The 18,733-nt window shown below is 42.0% G+C and overlaps 1 protein-coding gene across 1 annotated transcript in view; it reads left to right on the forward strand.

Annotated features, from left to right (window-relative positions):
* Positions 1-7,761: 7,761 nt before the first annotated feature.
* tnfrsf21 (tumor necrosis factor receptor superfamily, member 21) overlaps positions 7,762-18,733 on the forward strand; it is a 53,298-nt gene continuing 42,326 nt past the window's right edge. The window contains exons 1-2 of the mRNA XM_073057255.1: positions 7,762-8,247; positions 16,687-17,332. Coding sequence (XP_072913356.1) covers positions 8,164-8,247; positions 16,687-17,332 — 730 coding nt within the window. The 5' untranslated portion in view covers positions 7,762-8,163. The remainder of the gene's footprint in view (positions 8,248-16,686; positions 17,333-18,733) is intronic.

The raw sequence follows: 18,733 nt of genomic DNA on the forward strand, positions 1-18,733 counted from the left end.
AAGGTTGTCATAGTCAGCAGAGGTAGTGGGATAAACACCCTCAGCTTGTTAACTGCTCCCAATGGCATGTGTCTCAAATAGCCTCTGACAAATCAAGTCCAGCTCCTGGCCTTCAGATATGGCTTAACTACTAAACCCAGTGGAATTATTTCTACTGACAGGAGAAAGTGCAAAGTTGTGTTACTGGCACCTTAGAACCAGACGCTTCGGCATATGGGGCTCATCAGCTGTGGTTGGTAGCTCATTTCCAGAGAAGGAAAACTCTGATCTCAAGCCTCCACTCTCTTGTGGCCATACCCACTCATGGGAAAAGCTTTGGGTGTAAATGCTGAGGGAAAATCGGGAGCTGGAGTCCCTAAGGCAGTCTTAAATTGAGTTCAACGCTGACTGGCAAACCTTGTGAGGCTGCTACTCCCGAACTATCTGTTTCTGCCGTTCCTTTGGATTCATCAGCTGCGTGGAGAGAGGAAGTCAGCTGCATGGGCAACAGCTTGCTCTCCACGTCATACTGCCCTGGCTTGCATTTCACGTAGACAGCTAGGACACAACATCCATAGCTGACCTTGAGCAACAGAGGGCTTCATTTTCACAGACGGCTGTGGAAATCAAATAATTGAGATTAAGCAGGGGTCCATAGGTTCTTGATTGTTAAGGGCATCAAAGGATGTGGTGAGAAGGCAGAAGAATGGGGTTGAGAGGGATAATAAATCAGCCATGATGGAATGGCAGAGCAGACTCACTAGGTCGAATGACCTAATTCTACTCCTATGTCTTATGGTCTACTTAGATTTTGCTTTCTTTAATTCAAAAAATACCACAAATATCTATTTGAATGATAATTATTCTATTTTGATATGCATGCTGTAAAAATAAAATTACAAGGACTTTGTTTGAATTAGGGAATCATAAGCTTACACACAGAAGGCCATTCACTCCACTGCATGCAGGTTGGTCAGATTTTATCCAACATTTTTGCCCCACAAGGCTACATTCTCAGCCCATTCCTCTGCTCCCTATGCACTCATGACTGCGTGGACAGATTCTGCACTAACTTCATTTGCAAGTTTGAGGAAGGTACCACCATAGTGGGATGAGTCTGAAACAATGATGAGTAAGGACACAGAGACCTTAGTGACATGGTGTCAAAACAACCTTTTCTTCAGTTCTAAAACAAAGGAACTAGTTGTTGACGTCAGGAAGCAGGGTGGAGTACCATAGAAACCAGAACCGTTATGGTTTGAAGGCTTGCATTCCTCAATGATCTGGAGGACTGTTTTGGCCAGTCAGGGCTTTATGCTTTGGCTCTTGATAGGGCCGCCTATGGCAAACAGGTCAACAGGTAGAAGCCAGACTAAGAGTGGTCCAAGTTCGGGGGTTCAGCTCAGAGCTAAAAACACTGACTGGTAAAACAAAATTGTTACAGAAACAGCAAAGAATCCTTCTGTATCTGAGTGCGATGGTATTCCTAAGACCTACCCCACTCCCCCCCCCCCCCCCAAGTCCAATCACTGGGCTGTACTTCTACCCCAGTGTATAGGCAGAGACTAAAGACCACAACAGTGGTGAAGAAGAAGAAGCCAGAGGAGCATTAACAGAGCCGTTTCGAGTCAGTGGACCTGGACAATATCTGGGGATTCATCTTTGAGTCTGAATAAATCAACCACAGTTGTCAATAACTTCACCAAAACCTGTACAGATGAGTGTGCACCTTCTGGAACACACTGGACATACCCAAAGCAAAAGCTGTGGATGGACCAGGAGATTCATTGTCTGTGGAGAGGTAGATCTGTGGCATTTAAGACAGGTGATCCAGATCTATACAAGAAGTCCAGGTCTGACCTATGGAGGGCAATCTTAAGAGCAAAGAAACAATTCTACTTTAGGTTAGAGAAGGAATCAGATGTATGTCAACTCTGACAAGCTTTCCAGGCCATTACTTCCTATAAAGCAAAACGTAACATTGCGAATGTCTGTGATGCTTCACTCCCAGACGAGCTCTGCACCTTCTATGGATGCTTTGAAAGGGAGAATAAAATTACATCTATGCAAATCCCTGCAGCATCCGCTGACCCTGTGGACCCTCACAAGGCATCAGGCCCCGATGCTGTACCTGATAGGGCTCTGAAAACTTGTGCTAGCCAACTAGTGAGAGTGTTCAAGGACATCTCCAATCTCTCACTGCTGTAGTCAGATTTTTCCATTTTTCTAAAGGGTAATCGTACCAGTGTCCGAGAAGAGCAGGATGAACTGCCTCAATGCCTATCACACAGTTGCACTCACATCTACCATGATGAAGTGCTTTGAGAGGTTGATCATGGCCAGAACCAGCTCCTCCCTAAGCAAGGACCTGGACCCGCTTCTATTTGCCTATCACCACCATAGGTCTACAGAGGAAGCAATCTCACTGTCCCTTCACTCGGCCTTGGATCACCTGGACAATGGTAATGCTTACGTCAGGCTGCTGTTTATTGACCACAGCTCAGTGTTTAACACAATCATACCTCCAGCTCTACTCAATAAGCTCCAGAAGCTGGGTCTCTGTACCTCCCTCTGCAACTGGATCCTTGACTTACTCAGCAGGAGACCACAGTCTTTGTGGATCAGAATTAACATCTCCTCCTCACTGACACTTAGCACTGGTGCTCCTCAAGGATGTATGCACAGACCACCGCTCTATTCTCTTTACACCCATGATGGTATGGCTAGATACAGTTCAAATGCCATCTACAAATTTACCGATGGCATAACTATTGCTGGCAGAATTACAGATGGTGACGAGTGAGATACTGCAGATCAGATAGTTGAGTGGTGTCACAACAGCCATGCACTCATTGTCAGTAAGAGCAACAATTTGATTGTGTACTTCAAGAAGGGAAAGTCGCGAGAACACACTCCAGGGATCAGAACAGGAAAGGGCGAGCAGTTTCAAGTTCCTGGGTGTCAACATCTATTCTGGGCCCAACATGTTGATGCAATTACAAACAAGGCATGGATGGCTATATTTCATGAGGAGCTTGAAATAATTGGTATGTTACTAAAGACACTTGCATATTTCTACAGATATACCGCCGAGAGCATTCTAACTGGTTTGCATCACTGTATAGTATAGAGGGGTCACGGCACAGGATGAGACAAAGCTGCAGGAAGTTGTAAACTTAGCCAGCTCCATCATGGGTGCTAGTTCCAAGACACTTTCAAAAGGTGATGCCTCAGAAAGGCAGCAGCCTTCATTACGAACCCCCATCACTCAGGACGTGCCCTCCTCTCTTTGCTACTATCAAGGAGGAGGTACAGGAGCCTGAAAACACACACTTAAACATTTCAGGAACAGCTTCTTCCCCTCTGCCATCAGATTTCTGAATCCACAATGAACCTATGAACACTTCTTCAGTATTTACTTCCCTCTCTTTTTGCACTACTAATTTATTTTTTTAAAATATATGCATACTTCTTATTGTAATTTATAGATTTCATTACTATGTACTGCTGCTGCAAAACAACAAACTTCACAACATAGAGTATGCCGGTGATGTTAAGCCTGATTCCGATTCTGACACTGTTTACACCTCCCACAGCAGAGCTAATCAAGGAGCTCTGCCACCCCAGTCATTCTCCCTTCTCCTCTGTCCCATCAGGCAGAGGATACACATACCGCCAGGTTCCCGGATGGCTTGTATCCCACCTGTTATCAAGACCTTTGAACAAATTAAACACTCAGAATTAGAATCATGTTTATTGTCACAGATATCAATTGTGAAATTTGTTGTTTTATGGCAGCAATACAGTCTAGCCATAACAAATCACTATCTCTTTCAAGCACTCTTCATCTCATAGTCTCACTGTTTATTGCTTATTTATCATTATCACTAGTATTATTAATTTTTTGTTTCATTTTGTATTTACACTGGCAGTCTGCCCCGTTGGTGCAGTCTCTCATTGATTCTAATATGGATATTGGATTTATTTTGTATGCTTGTAAGAAAATGACTTGTCAGATATTCACCTTCTTCCCACTGTAAAATAGAATTTTTAAAAAATGCATATGTTGGAAATCTAAAACAAAAGCAGGCAATATTGAAGACACCCAACAGTCCAAGCTACAGCTGCAGGAAAAACACCAGGGTTCACAATTCAGTTTGAAGACTCTTCACAAGAGTCAGAAATAAAATAACGGATGGAATATTATTATCTTTGATAAGTTGTGGCAGGATGGTCACAACCCTTGATGATGCCATCTTGTTGATTAATTTGTGACAGCAGCAACAAAGGGGCTTATGAAAGGTATGAAATGCAGTTCAGAGTTGTGTGTAAGACCGGGGGTGAGGAATAGCCATTGTAAAGAGGTGAGGTGGAGAGGTAAGGCAGAGGGTGGCAGGAGATTGGTGGAACCATATTACGAAGGAGATGGTGGGCAGATGGAGCCATTTGTGCAAGGGGAAGGGGTAGGGCCAAAAGCCAGTGACTGGTGAGTGGTATAGGTATAGGAGCACATGGAGCCAGTCTCGGCCGGGAGATGGTAAACATTGAGACTGGAGGTGATAAGTGCTGACGCAAGAAACTGCAGATACTTACTGATAAGTAAGGAAGGTGAGAAGTGGAGCCAAATAGGGGAGGTGCTGGGCAGATAGAATCGGTCGGGGAAGAAGATAGCAGGCACAGTAAGTAAAGTGTGTGGGTGATAAACAGATGGAATCAGGTGGAGAGGGGAGCTAAATGGGGTGACTGTGGGGGTGGCATTGTTGTGAGAGCCTGGGTGGATCAGAAAGAGGGAGAAAGTACAGTGGGTGCAGGCTACCTAAAATTGGAAAAATCATAATTTTCATTGTTGTGATTGACTAAGTCATTGGGGAGACACTGAAACTGGTTATATAATTTTTAATTCAACACAGCAGATCTTCTAGAGAGAATCTGGTTCTACTCTCCTGATGCATCTTTTTAAACAAGGATAACAATAAGTGATTAACTACATTAATTTCCTACCTAACTTTAACATTTTGAAAGCAGAAGGAAATTATGCAGTCACAATGGAAACTCATTCCAATGAGCAGAATCACTTTGAATATCCAAATGATGACCACTGCTTCAAAGGTTTCAGAGCACAAACTCCAGACATCCAAAATATAACTCATTTGTTACAGTGTTGAGGATAGGCTCCCTGAATATACAGCTAGTCAAATATTAAGTGACAAGGCAGACCTGTCAAACTGCATATTAAGTTCCAGGGATCTGCTTCTAACAATGCATTAATACATCAGATAGCCACTTAATACCTTCCCCGATCTCATCCCAGATATTTCAGTGATCACCAATCAACATGAGCATTCATCTATTGTCTTCCCCTGCAAAGTTTGAATGATACAGAATAAGACATAGCAACAGCATTAAGCCTTTTGGCCCATCAATTCTGCTTGCCATTTGATATTGGCTAACTTATTTCCCCCTCTAAACCATGTTCTCCTGCCTTCTCCCTTATGAATCAAGAACATATGAACCTCCACTTTAAATATTCCTAATAACTTGGTCTCCACAGCATGAGTGTAGGCTATCCGGGCAGAACATGAGGTACTGTTCCTCTGATTCGTATTTGGCCTCATCTGTCAGTAAGGAAGTTGAAGACGTGCAGGCAGATGTGGGAATGGAAAAGGAATTGAAATGTTTCTGCACAGTGTGGGAACAGAAACTGAAATGTATGAAATCTCAAAGTACAAAAGACTAAAATAAATTTACTATATGGTATATATACGTCACCATACAGAACTCTGAGTTTCGTTTTCTTGTGGGCATACTCAATAAATCCAATAACCATAATAAACTGCACCAAAAGGGCAGACAACCAGTGTGCAAAAGACAACAAACAGTGTAAATACAAAAAAAGAAAAATGAAATAGTAATAATAATAATAATGAATAAGCAATAAATATTGAGAACAAGAGGTGAAGAGTCCTTGAAAATGATTGTGAGAACAGTTCAGTGTGGGGCAAGTGAAATGAGAAAAGTTATTCCCTCTGGTTTAAAAGCCTCATGTTTGAGGAGTAATAACATTTCCTGACCCTGCTGGTGTGAATACTGAGGCACCTATGCCTTCACCCTGATGGTGGCAGCAAGAAGAGAGCATGACCTTGGTGGTGAGAGTCCTGATGATGGATGCTGCAACTTGCAACAACGTTCTGTGTAGATGTGCTCATTGGTACGGAGGACTTTACTCGTGATGGACTGGGCTGCATCCACTACAATTTGTAGTAATTTCCATTCTAGGGCATTAGTTTTTCCATACCAGGTTGTGATGCAGCCAGTCAATATACTCTCCACCACACATCTATATAAGTTTTAGATGTCATGCCAAATCTTCGCAAACTCATAAACAAATAGCTGTGATTTCTTCATAATTAGACTTACGGGGTAGGCCCACGATAGGTCCTCTGATCTCGTTGGACCTTCAATTTCTTCCTCTTGAAGTCAACTATCAGCTCCCTCCTTGGTCTTGCAAACATAGAGTAAGAAGCTGTTGTTCTGGCACAACTCAGCCAGATATTCAATGTCCCTCCTATATACTGATTCAACACCACCTCCGATTTGGCCTTTGACAGTAGTGTTGTCAGCAAACTTAAATATGGAATTGGAGCTGTGCTTAACCACACAGTCATAAGTGTATAGTGAGTAGAGCAGGAGGCTGAGCACACAGCCTTGTGGTGCACCTGTGCTGATAGAGATTGTGGAGGAGATGTTGTTGCCAATCTGAAATGCCTGGGGTCTTTAAGTGAGGAAATTGAGGATCCAATTGCACAAGGAGGTATTGAGGCCAAGGTCTTGGAGCTTACTGAATGATTTTGAGGATATGATAGTATTGAACGCTGAACTGTAGTTGATAAAGAGCATCCTGATGTATGGATCTTTGCTGTCCAGGTGTTCCAGGGTTGAGTGCAGAGCCAGTGAAATGGCATCTGCAGTGGATCTGTGGTGCCTGTAGGCAAATTGGAGCAGGCAGGAGATCAAATGTTTCATCAGACTGCCGAAACGCAGGTGAAAGATGCTCTTTAGCACTTGTCCAGGTACCCTGTCTGGGCCAGATGCTTTCCGTGGGTTCACCTTCCTGAAAGATGCCTCACGTCGACCTCGGAGACTAAAATCATGGGATAATCGGAGGCTGTGGGTGTTCGTGATGGGTTCCTCCATGTTTTGACGGTCAAAGCCGAGCGCAGAAGGCATTGAGCTCATCTGGAAGTGAATCTCAGAGAGTCCGTTTTCACTTGTCATTTATTTTCAAGAAATGGGGTCACTCGGGTTCCATCTGCCCAATCTATAATTTTCCTGAAGAGAATTATCAAAGCTGCCACCGTTTCAATTACTCCCTCTTTCAACATGACGGTTTGCAGATCCTCCGCGATTTTGAAATGGAATCGCAGCATAGTTTACGGGCTGGAGAGACTTTAACCTTCCTCCTTTCCTCTGGAATTCCTGTTGTTCCTTCCCACCTGCCAAACTCCTTCCTTCCCTTTATTTTTCACGGCAGTTTCACAATGTCGGCTGAATAATTTAAAAAAAAATAGCTGAAACTCATGCTCTCTCGTGCGAGCGAACCCGCGAGACAGCGGCCGCAAGGAGGATCCGCAATCTCTGTTCTCCCGCCCTCGCCCGCCCTGCAGCCGGCGCCGGGCAGTTTCAAGGTTGCTCGGCGCTGGCGTCACCTTGGACGGCTTCTGATTGGGCGCCGGGGGGTGACGTAACGCGCCGGCGCCCCGCCCCGCCCCGCACCACTGCGACAACGACGCGCTTGTTGTCTCGCTCTCAGTTGAAGCCGGGGCTCGCCGTGCAAGGAACAAAGCGAGAAAGCTGGAGCTATGGGAATTAATGCAGCCGACATCGACGACCAGTCACTTCTCCCTTATTATCTGAAACCTGTCGACTTGGTGAAAGCGGCCGCGCGGTCCCAGCAGTGGTGGAGCTGCTGGTGCCAGTAAAGAACCGAATCGGCGGCGGTCCATATGGGGGGGTCGTTGCCGATTCTAGCGCAGTAGGAGCGAGTCGAGCGGGGCAGTGGCATAATGCGGAGTGAGGCGGCTCGCCACAAAAACACGGTAAAATGAGCCAGTGTGCGAGCAATGGACCCCTGGCAGCTCCAGCAGTGGCCACCAGCAAACTCTTTATCGCCTAGCCCTGCTAACTATGGGAGCTTTTAGCTTGTTGTGGTGCTTTCTTCCCTCGCTCGTAGCTTGGTCCGCAGCGACGATGAATTGGAGCATCCTTACGGTAAGCAATTGATGGTTGTGCTACTTGCGCCTCCCATCTCGGGGAGACCAGCCGACTTTTAGAACAGTAAGCCTCTCCGTACTCTTATTAGGTGGCGATAAACGTTAAATTCTTTCTTTTTTATATGGTATATTAGAACCAAGATGTTGAAGATGCGTCTTTGAACATTGCCACAGTGCGTCGCGGCAGGGCGTTAGGTGCATGTTAATTTTTCATGGCACACTAGTTCCACCTAGACACCAGTGTTGCATTCATGCAATGTATGACATACTGGGATATATTTTACGGTAGCAAGTTCAGCCATGTATTTTCATTAAACCTGTCGATGAGTATTTCAGCGCACCGTAGTTTAAGATTTGAACAGTTTGAGATGTTGGGCAAAATTTTGAGGAAAATCACGAAAAATACTAGTGTTATTCAAAAACGTAGTCCCATTGATATACCGATTCCATTATATAGTTGTTAGATTTTTTGAGTATGCCGGCAAGAAGACGAATTTCAGGGTTGTATATGGTGGCATGTACTTTGGTAATAAATTTACTTTGAACTTCAAAGCAGTGCAAGAACACATACTAGAACGTCCAATTTAGTGTAATGGCCTACCTACTTCCACGAAATGTCGTCACATTTCGAAGAGCCGTAACTTGAGGACAGGTCAAAGATGTTGCTTTTCAAGTATTAAAAAGAAGGAAAGAAGATTATGGGATAGAATACATAGTTCATACACTTGATATCTGAAAATAAGTTGATAAAAGATTGAACAGGAGGAAATCTGCAGATGCTGAAAATTCAAACAACACACATAAAATGCTGGTGGAACACAGCAGGCCAGGCAGCATCTATAAGGAGAAGTACTGTCGGCGTTTCCGGCCGAGACGTTGATAAAAGATTGAATTAATTTGGCCAGGATAGGAGATATTTACCATTATAGGATTGAATGAGATTAATGGGTAGGCAAGGGAAAGGCCACAGAGAATATTGAAAACTAGGTTAAGGATGGGCCACCATGTTAGTTACTGCATCAAATTATTCATGTTTGATTAATAGCATGCCCTCCTTCATCACTATTCATCTGATTGAAATTTCACACTTAGAGTTTTCATTTTAATTTGTTTAAATCTAGTTTCCTTTCAATATTTTTAAAAATGTAGACTTTTTACTTGATGCATTTCGAAGTGGATTTTGATTTGTGCTGAGATGGAAGTATGAAACGGCCTGTTTTCTTTTGCTAAACGTGCTGTTTTATTCAAACTGGATACATGGTAGAAGAGTGATGCTGTAACTACTAACCTATTCTTTTCTTTAGCGTTGTTAGCTTCAAGTTCCTGATGTGAAATAATCTGATTTGAAAATGGCACGTGGCTTGGTTCAGTGAATCATCTGCATTCTAGCTTTTCTTCAGTTTAGCGTGGTTAATTCAATACCCTGTTCCATTTACAGAAATATGCAGCAGGCCATTTGGCCCAGTAAGTGTGAAGCTGTTCATAATTAACACCCATAACCTTAAACATGTGCTCCTGTTCTGTTCCTGTCCCTTCAGATCACTGCTGGACAGATCACTATTCCAGTGCCGAAAGTCAGACTTAAACAATTTTTGGACAATTTGCCTTTTGCTGTTTCAATCACCACACTTAAGTTATGGTGGGGTTGGGCTGGGACTTCCTTTAAGTGAGCAGTTTTCGTCATTAATCTGCTTTATCTAATCTGCACAGTTATAACTAATACAAACCTGGCATTTCAAGGCTTTGAATGGGCACTCTTTCATGTTGGATGTGTTTCAGTATTTCCAAGGGCATTAAATTGCATTTATTTTAATAGTCCTTTATTGAAGAGCTAACTGCAGCAAACAACTCAAACTTCAATTTATGTAGATAAGTAATCATCTTTGAATCTGTATTAATTTAAGATCCAGTTTATTTTATGGTTGCCACAAAATCATCCAGTGTATATAACTTTTATTAGTTTCTGACTTGTTTTATGCACAGAGTTGCTAGTTTTGCCACTGGGAGCTTGCCTCTTATTTTAAGACCCAGCTTTCATTCATTCTGTGAAGTGATGTCATATTCCACTTCACAGTTGCACAATTGCAGTTGAATCAACCACTCTTACTTTTCCATCTTGGAAGTATTTGGTTTCAATTTTTTCCTTGGGATACTATTCATTGTTAATTTAGACCTACTCATCCAGATTCATTGCAACCTGTGCTTGCACTGATAATCTGCTCCTTTTCCCTAGAACCATAGAACACTACAGCACAGAAAACAGGCCATTCAGCCCTTCTAGTCTGTGCCAAAACTTTATTCTGCTAGTCCCATTGACCTGCAGTCAGTCCATAACCCTCCAGACCTCTCCCATCTATGTATCTATCCAATTTATTCTTAAAACTTAAGAATGAGCCCACATTTACCACATCAGATGGCAGCTCGTTCCACACTCCCACCACTCTTAGAGTGAAGAAGTTCCCCCTAAACCTTTTCCCTTTTGCCCTAAAGCCATGTCCTTTTGAAGAAAGAAAGAAGGTTGAGGGGGAACTTGATAGAGGTATTTAAAATTATGAAGGGGATAGATAGAGTTGACGTGGATAGGCTTTTTCCATTGAGAGTAGGGGAGATTCAAACAAGAGGACATGAGTTGAGAGTTAAGGGGCAAAAGTTTAGGGGTAACACAAGGGGGAACTTCTTTACTCAGAGTGGTAGCTGTGTGGAACGAGCTTCCAGTGGAAGTGGTGGAGGCAGGTTCGATATTGTCATTTAAAGTAAAATTGGATAGGTATATGGACAGGAAAGGAATGGAGGGTTATGGGCTGAGTGCAGGTTCGTGAGACTAGGTGAGAGTAAGCGCTCGGCACGGACTAGAAGGGCCGGGATGGCCTGTTTCCGTGCTGTAATTGGTATATGGTTATATATCTCTCTTAACCTAAGTGGAAAGAGCCTACTCGCATTTACTCTGTCTATACCCCTCGTAATTTTGTAAACCTCTATCAAATACCCCCTCATTCTTCTACGCTCCAAGGAATGAAGTCCTAACCTGTTCAATCTTTCCCTGTAACTCAACTCCTGAAGACCCAGCAACATCCTAGTAAATCTTCTCTACTCTTTCAATCTTACTGATATCCTTCCTATAGTTAGTGACCAGAACTGCACACAATATTCCAAATTTCCCCTCACCAATGTCTTATACAACCTCACCATAACATCCCAACTCCTATACTCAATACTTTGATTTATGAATGCCAAGATGCCAAAAGCCTTCTTTACAACCTTGTCTACCTGTGACGCCACTTTCAGGGAATTGCGTATCCCTTTGTTCCTCCACACTCCTCAGTGCCCTACCATTTACTGTGTATGTCCTACCTTGATTTGTCCTTCCAAAATTTAACACCTCACTCTTGTCTGCATTAAATTCCATCTGCTATTTTCTGGTCCATTTTTCCTGTTGGTCTAGATCCCTCTGCAAGCTTTGAAAGCTTTCCTCACTAATGGGTTTTTATTCTATACCTCTGGATTTTCTTCATGTTGGCAATGTTTTGCCTCTGAGCTGTCATATTAAATGGAGAGAATTCTTATTTTTTTTCTCTCTGCAGACAAGCAAATTCTGTATTTGAAATGAAAATGTATGCATTTTGAGAGAGTAAACTAAGGTGTTGATTGCAATATTGCTGCATTGCAGGTGAGCTGGACATTCAGCTCTTTTTACAGTGTTATCTGAAGTTTTTTTTTCCTGGTGGCATTTTTTATGGTTCAACTAAACCAAATAAACATTTATCCGAGGACACCAAAGTTTCTGCAGATACAGGAAATGTTGATCAATGCACACAAAATGCTGGGTTCATTCAGCATGTCGGGCAGTATCTATAGTGGGGAATAAACAGTTAATGTTTTGGACCAAGGCCCTTCATCAGGACTGGAAAGGAAGGTGCAGAGGCCAGGATAAGGTGGGAGGGAAAGGAAGTGATAAGTGACAGGAAGGTTGGGGGAAGAGGGAATGAAGAAAGAAGCTGGAAAGTGATAGGTAGAAGTAAAGTGCTGATGGAGGAATAAAATAAGAGACAGTGGACCATGGAAGGAAGGGAATGAGGGGAACCAAAGAGATGATGGGCAAGTGAGAAGAGAGGGTAACCAAAATGGAAGAGGAGGAGGAAGGCAGAGTGAGCAATTTTGCTTGATTTCATTATAATGGAAATACTTCCTTGGCGAGTAAAACAGAATTCAGGTCCTTTAATAACATTTGAAATTAAACAGAACATTTTTTCAATTTTCATTTGTATCTTAAAGCACTTGTCAGGATAAAGCAAAATTGGCCAGGATTACAGACGTGTCATCTTTCTAAGAAATATTTCTTCAATTCTCACAGATCGAGATTCAGACTTGCAATTTATTTCATCTGGCTTTGTACCAGAATGGGAAACACTTGTTGAAAGCCTTCAACATGGGAAAAGGCCATTTGGCCAGTTGAGTCTGAAATGGCTTGATGCGAGTGCTGCACCACCAATTCTGTTGTGATCCTTCCAATGTTTATCTTTCGTGTACTTCATTCCCTTTCAATCACTGCAACTGCAGATGCATTTTAGAAGGAATTTAAAATGGCCTCCAATCTTTGCTATGAGTTAGATCTGATCTCAGTTTTCCCTCTTAGCAATTAGTTGTCCAAGGTTCTCCAGTTTGTCATTTGAGACCTTGTAGTTGCTCAGACTTTCAAGGGAAGAGGCTTGGCTTGTCTTGCCCTTTGTAATCAGAATAATTAAGTTCATCCAGCTAAGGAATCTCATTTTCAATTTGTGTGCTAAACCCAGGACAGTATCCGAATCAGATTTAATATCACCAGCATATGTCGTGAAATTTGTTAACTTTATGGCAGCAGTACAGTGAAATGCATGATAAAAATAGAACAAAAAACCCAAGTTACATTAAGTGTGTGTGTGTATATATTTATAATATATGCCTATTAAATCATTGTTAAAATAAGTAGTGCAAAAAACAGAAATAAAAAAAGTAGTGCCATAGGACTTAAATTTACAAGCTTCTGCAACTTCGATCCTGTTCTCTTCCCCCACCCCCATATCAGACAGTGAGGTACTCAGTCAGAATATTCTCCGTGGTACATTTATTGAAGTTTTCAAGTGTTTTAGTTGACAAACCAAGTCTCCTCAAACTCCTAATGAAATATAGCAGCTGTCTTGCCGCCTTTGTAGCTGCATTGATGTGTTGTGTCCAGGTTTATTCCTTAGAGATCTTGACACCCAGGAACTTGAAATCTCTCCACTTCTGATCCCTCTGAGAGCTGCTGTGTTACCTATTCCTCATATATGGTTCGAAACAATGCTGCAGATAGTCAACAATGAGGAAATGTGGTTCTTGCTTTACACCAGGCTTATTAGTGATAACAATTTGAGAGCATGAGTTGATTTAATCAAGAATTTCCAGATTGGATAGAATTTATGTTTGAAATAATGCATCTTGCCTAAGTGGCTGGCAGTTCCAAATGTAAACCAGGATTAACTCTTGATGGTAGTTTCAAAAATATTTTAATTAGCTATATATTTCATAATGATTTTTAAAAGCAGATTTGAAAATAAATTAGTATTACCATGCTAAACTATTTTTAAAGTTCAAAGTGAATATATTATCAAAGTACATATGTCGCCATAGGCAACCCTGAGATTTATTTTCTTTTGGGCAATCACAGTAAATACAAGAAACAAAATAGAATCAATGAAAGACTGCACCCAACAGGGTGGGACAACAATCAATATATCTGGTGGGGGGAGCAAACTGTGCACATAATAAAATAAAGAAAAAATATATAATAAGCAATAAATGTTGAAAACATGAGATGAAGTCTTTGAAAGTGAGTCCATAAGTTGTGGGAACTACTCAGTGATGGAGTGAGAAGTTATCCCCTTTGGTTCCAGAACTTGATGGTTAAGGGGTAATAACTGTTCCTGGACCTGCTGATGTGAGTCCTGAGGCTCCTGTACCTTCCTGATGGCAGCAAGGAGTAGAGAGCATGGCCTAAATGGTAGGGATCTTTGGATGCTGTTGCTTTTCTACAAGCATTCAGTGGTAGAAGTGCACAGTTGTGGGTAGGCTTTACCTGTGAAGGACTTTGCCATATCCACTACTTTTGTAGGCTTCCTGTCGTTTCCATGCTTCCTGTAGCATGGTGTTTCCATACCAGGTTGTGATGAAACCAGTCAATATACTCTTCCCCACACAACCACCGAAGTTTTTCCACAGTTACAGGTGACAGGCTGAATCTTCGCAAAACCTGAAGAAAGTGGAGGCAGGGCTGTGGTTTCTTCATAATGGCACTTTCATGCTGGGCTAGGACAGATCCTCAAACGATTTAATGTTGCTGACCCTCTCCACCTCCAATTCCCCTGATGAGGACTTGCTGATGGCCCTCCAGCTTCCTCTTCCTGAAGCCAATAATTATCTCCTTGGTCTTGCTGACATTGAGTGAGATCAGCCAGATTTTCAGTATCCCTCCTATATTTTGATAGGGCCAATGGCAATGATGTCACCAGCAAACTAAATTGTTAAGCTTTATACTTTTCCTATCTAAATCCATTCAAGCAACATGAACAGAGAGACCTGTGTGCTAACTTTGGCCCATCTAGTTAGTAATGCACTTGTTGGGCCATGTTTTTAAATTTGTTTTTTTTTTATCATTCTGCAGTTGTTTAGAATGTTTTTCTGTTCATGGAGCCTCCTAACTTTGAACATCCCATCTGAATGGGATGGTGGTACGCTAAATTTGATTGGTTCATGCAAGGGACTAGAACATTTGCAAGAGAATACTCTGTAGATCAAAGTCTTGTTTTGAATATGCCACTTAATCAGTATAGCCAATTTTGAAGCTGTTTCCTTGTTGTAGAGAGACAACATTCAATGTCTGTAGTGAGATGCTGAAGATGTTCTATAGGTCAGTTGTGGAGTGCGCCCTCTTCTTTGTGGTGGCGTGTTGGGGAGGAAGCATTAAGAAGAGGGACGCCTCACGTCTTAATAAGCTGGTAAGGAAGGCGGGCTCTGTCGTGGGCAAAGTACTGGAGAGTTTAACATCGGTAGCTGAGCGAAGGGCGCTGAGTAGGCTACGGTCAATTATGGAAAACTCTGAACATCCTCTACATAGCACCATCCAGAGACAGAGAAGCAGTTTCAGCGACAGGTTACTATCGATGCAATGCTCCTCAGACAGGATGAAGAGGTCAATACTCCCCAATGCCATTAGGCTTTACAATTCTACCGCCAGGACTTAAGAACTTTTTAAAAGCTATTATTAATGCTTTTTGAGATAGTGATTTAGATGCATATCATATTTTTTACTGAGTTAAGAATTGTATGTAATTAGTTTTGCTACAACAAGTGTATGGGACATTGGAAAAAAAAAGTTGGATTTCCCCATGGGGATGAATAAAGTATCTATCTATCTAGTCCCCTTGTATTTTCGTAGTAATCATAAATTTCTCATTCACAGTTGAAACTTCGATAATAGAAATATTTAATTGGTGAATGCTGATTTTCATAAGCTTCTACTTGCTTGACTACACTGGAGATCAACATGAAGGGGCCAATGCGAATTTAATTGAAGAACAGCATGTAATCTTATTTACCAAGTACTGCTTAAGCAAGTGAAGTAACCAGTGTGAGGAGCTGCCGCCTCAAACTTTAAAGAGGCCCTTTAAGAAATTATGTTCCTTTTTAAATAGTGGATGATTTGGCTTTTTGTTACCATCTATTCAAATATCACCCTCGTGTTTACCTTTATGGTGAACATTAAATTTTACAAAGGGTTGTTCTTCCAAGGGTTTGATGCAGCCAATATTCCACTCTTCTACTTTTACTTTTCTACCCAAGTGCTGGTGTCAACTTTGCAGGTAGATCGTATTCCACACTGAAGTAATAATTTGGCTTTAATGTTGGTTGAAATAGACCAGTGCCACTATTCTGAAAACTTATGTTATGGTCAGTAAAGTAGGAGAATGCTTGTCTTTTGGAATTTAGTACATTTATTACTGATATTCTCAAGGGAGCCACAGTATTGCTGTATATTATCTGTATAGGTGGTTCTAATGTGTTCTGTATTTAATTTAAATACAAATTTGTTACTGTTTTAACTATTTCCATGAAACTTTGGTTAAGTGTGGCAGCTGCTTAATTGGGTCAAAATGTGCTGGTCCCAATGTGTCCTAATTAACGGGAATCCACTGTATTTGAAAGGTTACAAGTAGTAACAGTTCCTTACAGAAGAATGAGTTTTACATTGCTATTGAGATAAGTATATAACCCGTCAGTTTATCTTTTGTTTGATGGTATTGTGCTTTGCACGAGTGTTAGGCAGCCTGTTTGGCAGATTTGTTTAGTTTGTATCAAAACAGTATTACAAATTGTGTCTAACGGAGACCACACGCTAACGGATTTGTGTTTTGTTCTGTTTCAGCTGCTGTTTGTGTTGCTTGGTGACATTGCAGCTCAAATAGAACCAACTTCAAAAGCTGCTTTAACCCCTCCTGGTAAATATTCCCACATTGATCATGCCACAGGAAAGCAAATTTACTGTGATAAGTGCCCTGCAGGAACCCACGTGTCCCAACATTGCACGACAACAGTGCTGAGAGAGTGCAGTCCTTGTAAGAATGGCACTTTCACCAAGCATGAAAATGGCATTGAACATTGTCACACCTGTAGGTCCTGTGTGCCCCCTATGATTGAAACATTCCCCTGCAAAGCCCTTTCTGACCGTGAATGCACTTGCCCACCTGGTACTTTTCTGTCCAACAAGTCGTGTGTGGCCCACTCTGTTTGCGCCATCGGCTGGCGTATCAGGAAAAAGGGGAGTGAGACAGAAGATGTCAAGTGCAAGCCTTGTCCTCGTGGCACTTTTTCCAAAGTGCCTTCTAGTTCCAGGTGCAAAGCTTTCACCAATTGTTCAGAACTGGCTCTGGTGATAATAAAACCAGGAACCCGTGGAAGGGACAACATCTGTGGCTTACCAAGCACAATTCAGAGTACAACCATCAACTCGCCAAGCACAGAGTCGACTCATGACAACAAAGCAGTTCTACCTGATGCCTCCAATTTATCAGGTAACTATTAGCATTTTTAAACAGATCCCAGTGCTTTGTAATTTATGTAGATTGGGCAAGTAGCATCATAGAACCATAGAACACTACAGCACAGTACAGGCCCTTCAGCCCTCCATGTTGTGCCGACCCATATAATTCTTAAAAAAAAAGTACTAAACCCACACTACCCCATAACCCTCCATTTTTCTTTCATCCATGTGCCTGTCCAAGAGGCTCTTAAATACCCTTAATGTTTTAGCCTCCACCACTATCCCAGGCAAGTCATTCCAGGCACTCACAACCCTCTGTGTATATAGAAAAAAAAACTTACCCCTGATGTCTACCCTAAACTTCCCTCCCTTAATTTTGTTCATATGCCCTCTGGTGTTTGCTATTGGTGCCCTGGGAAACAGGTACTGACTATCCACCCTATCTATGCCTCTCATAATCTTGTAGACCTCTATCAAGTCCCCTCTCATCCTTCTATGCTCCAAAGAGAAAAGTCCCAGCTCTTCTAACCTTGCTTCATATGACTTGTTCTCCAATCCAGGCAACATCCTGGTAAATCTCCTCTGCACCCTCTCCATAGCTTCCATGTCCTTCCTATAATGAGGTGACCATAACTGAACACAATACTCTTAAGTGTGGTCTCACCAGAGATTTGTAGAGTTGCAACATGACCTCTCTACTCTTGAACTCAATCCCCCTGTTAATGAAGCCTTCTTGACTACCCTATCAACCTGTGCAGTGACCTTGAGGGATGTATGGATTTGAACCCCAAGGTCCCTTTGTTCATCCACACTCTTAAGTAACTGACCATTAATCCTGTACTCAGTCTTCTGGTTTGTCCTTCCAAAATGCATCACCTCACACTTGTCCGGATTGAACTCCATCTGCCATTTTTCCGCCCAACTCTGCAGCCTGTCTATATCCTCTTGTAACCTTCGACTACCTACAGCTCCATCCACAACTCCTCCAATCTTCGTGTCATCTGCAAACTTACTCACCCATCCTTCCACCTGTACATCCAGGTCATTTATAAAAAATCACAAATAGCAGGAGTCCCAGGACAGATCCATGTGGCACTCCACTAGATGATTGCAAAAATCTCTATCAGATCAAACCTGTTTTTATCTGAACTGTGCTTTTGATGCCAAACTATTTCAGTTATCCGTGTATAAATTTTGCCTCAATTACATTGCTTATTTCTGCCCGCGTCGCTTCCTTCAGCTTACATTCTCAATCTGTTTTTATTTCCATCCAAGTGTTGAAAATCATGTCTTCATTCTCTCGAACTCTGTTCATTGAACAATCTGTGCTCCTTAACCTATATAGACTCTTGACCACATGTGTTAAAATTTTAATTTTTCATGTGCACATTACAACTTGTCTGTAGTTTAACCACTCTCCATTTCTAACTTC

Source organism: Hemitrygon akajei, chromosome 9, assembly GCF_048418815.1.
Source record: "Hemitrygon akajei chromosome 9, sHemAka1.3, whole genome shotgun sequence".
Lineage (NCBI taxonomy): Eukaryota > Metazoa > Chordata > Chondrichthyes > Myliobatiformes > Dasyatidae > Hemitrygon > Hemitrygon akajei.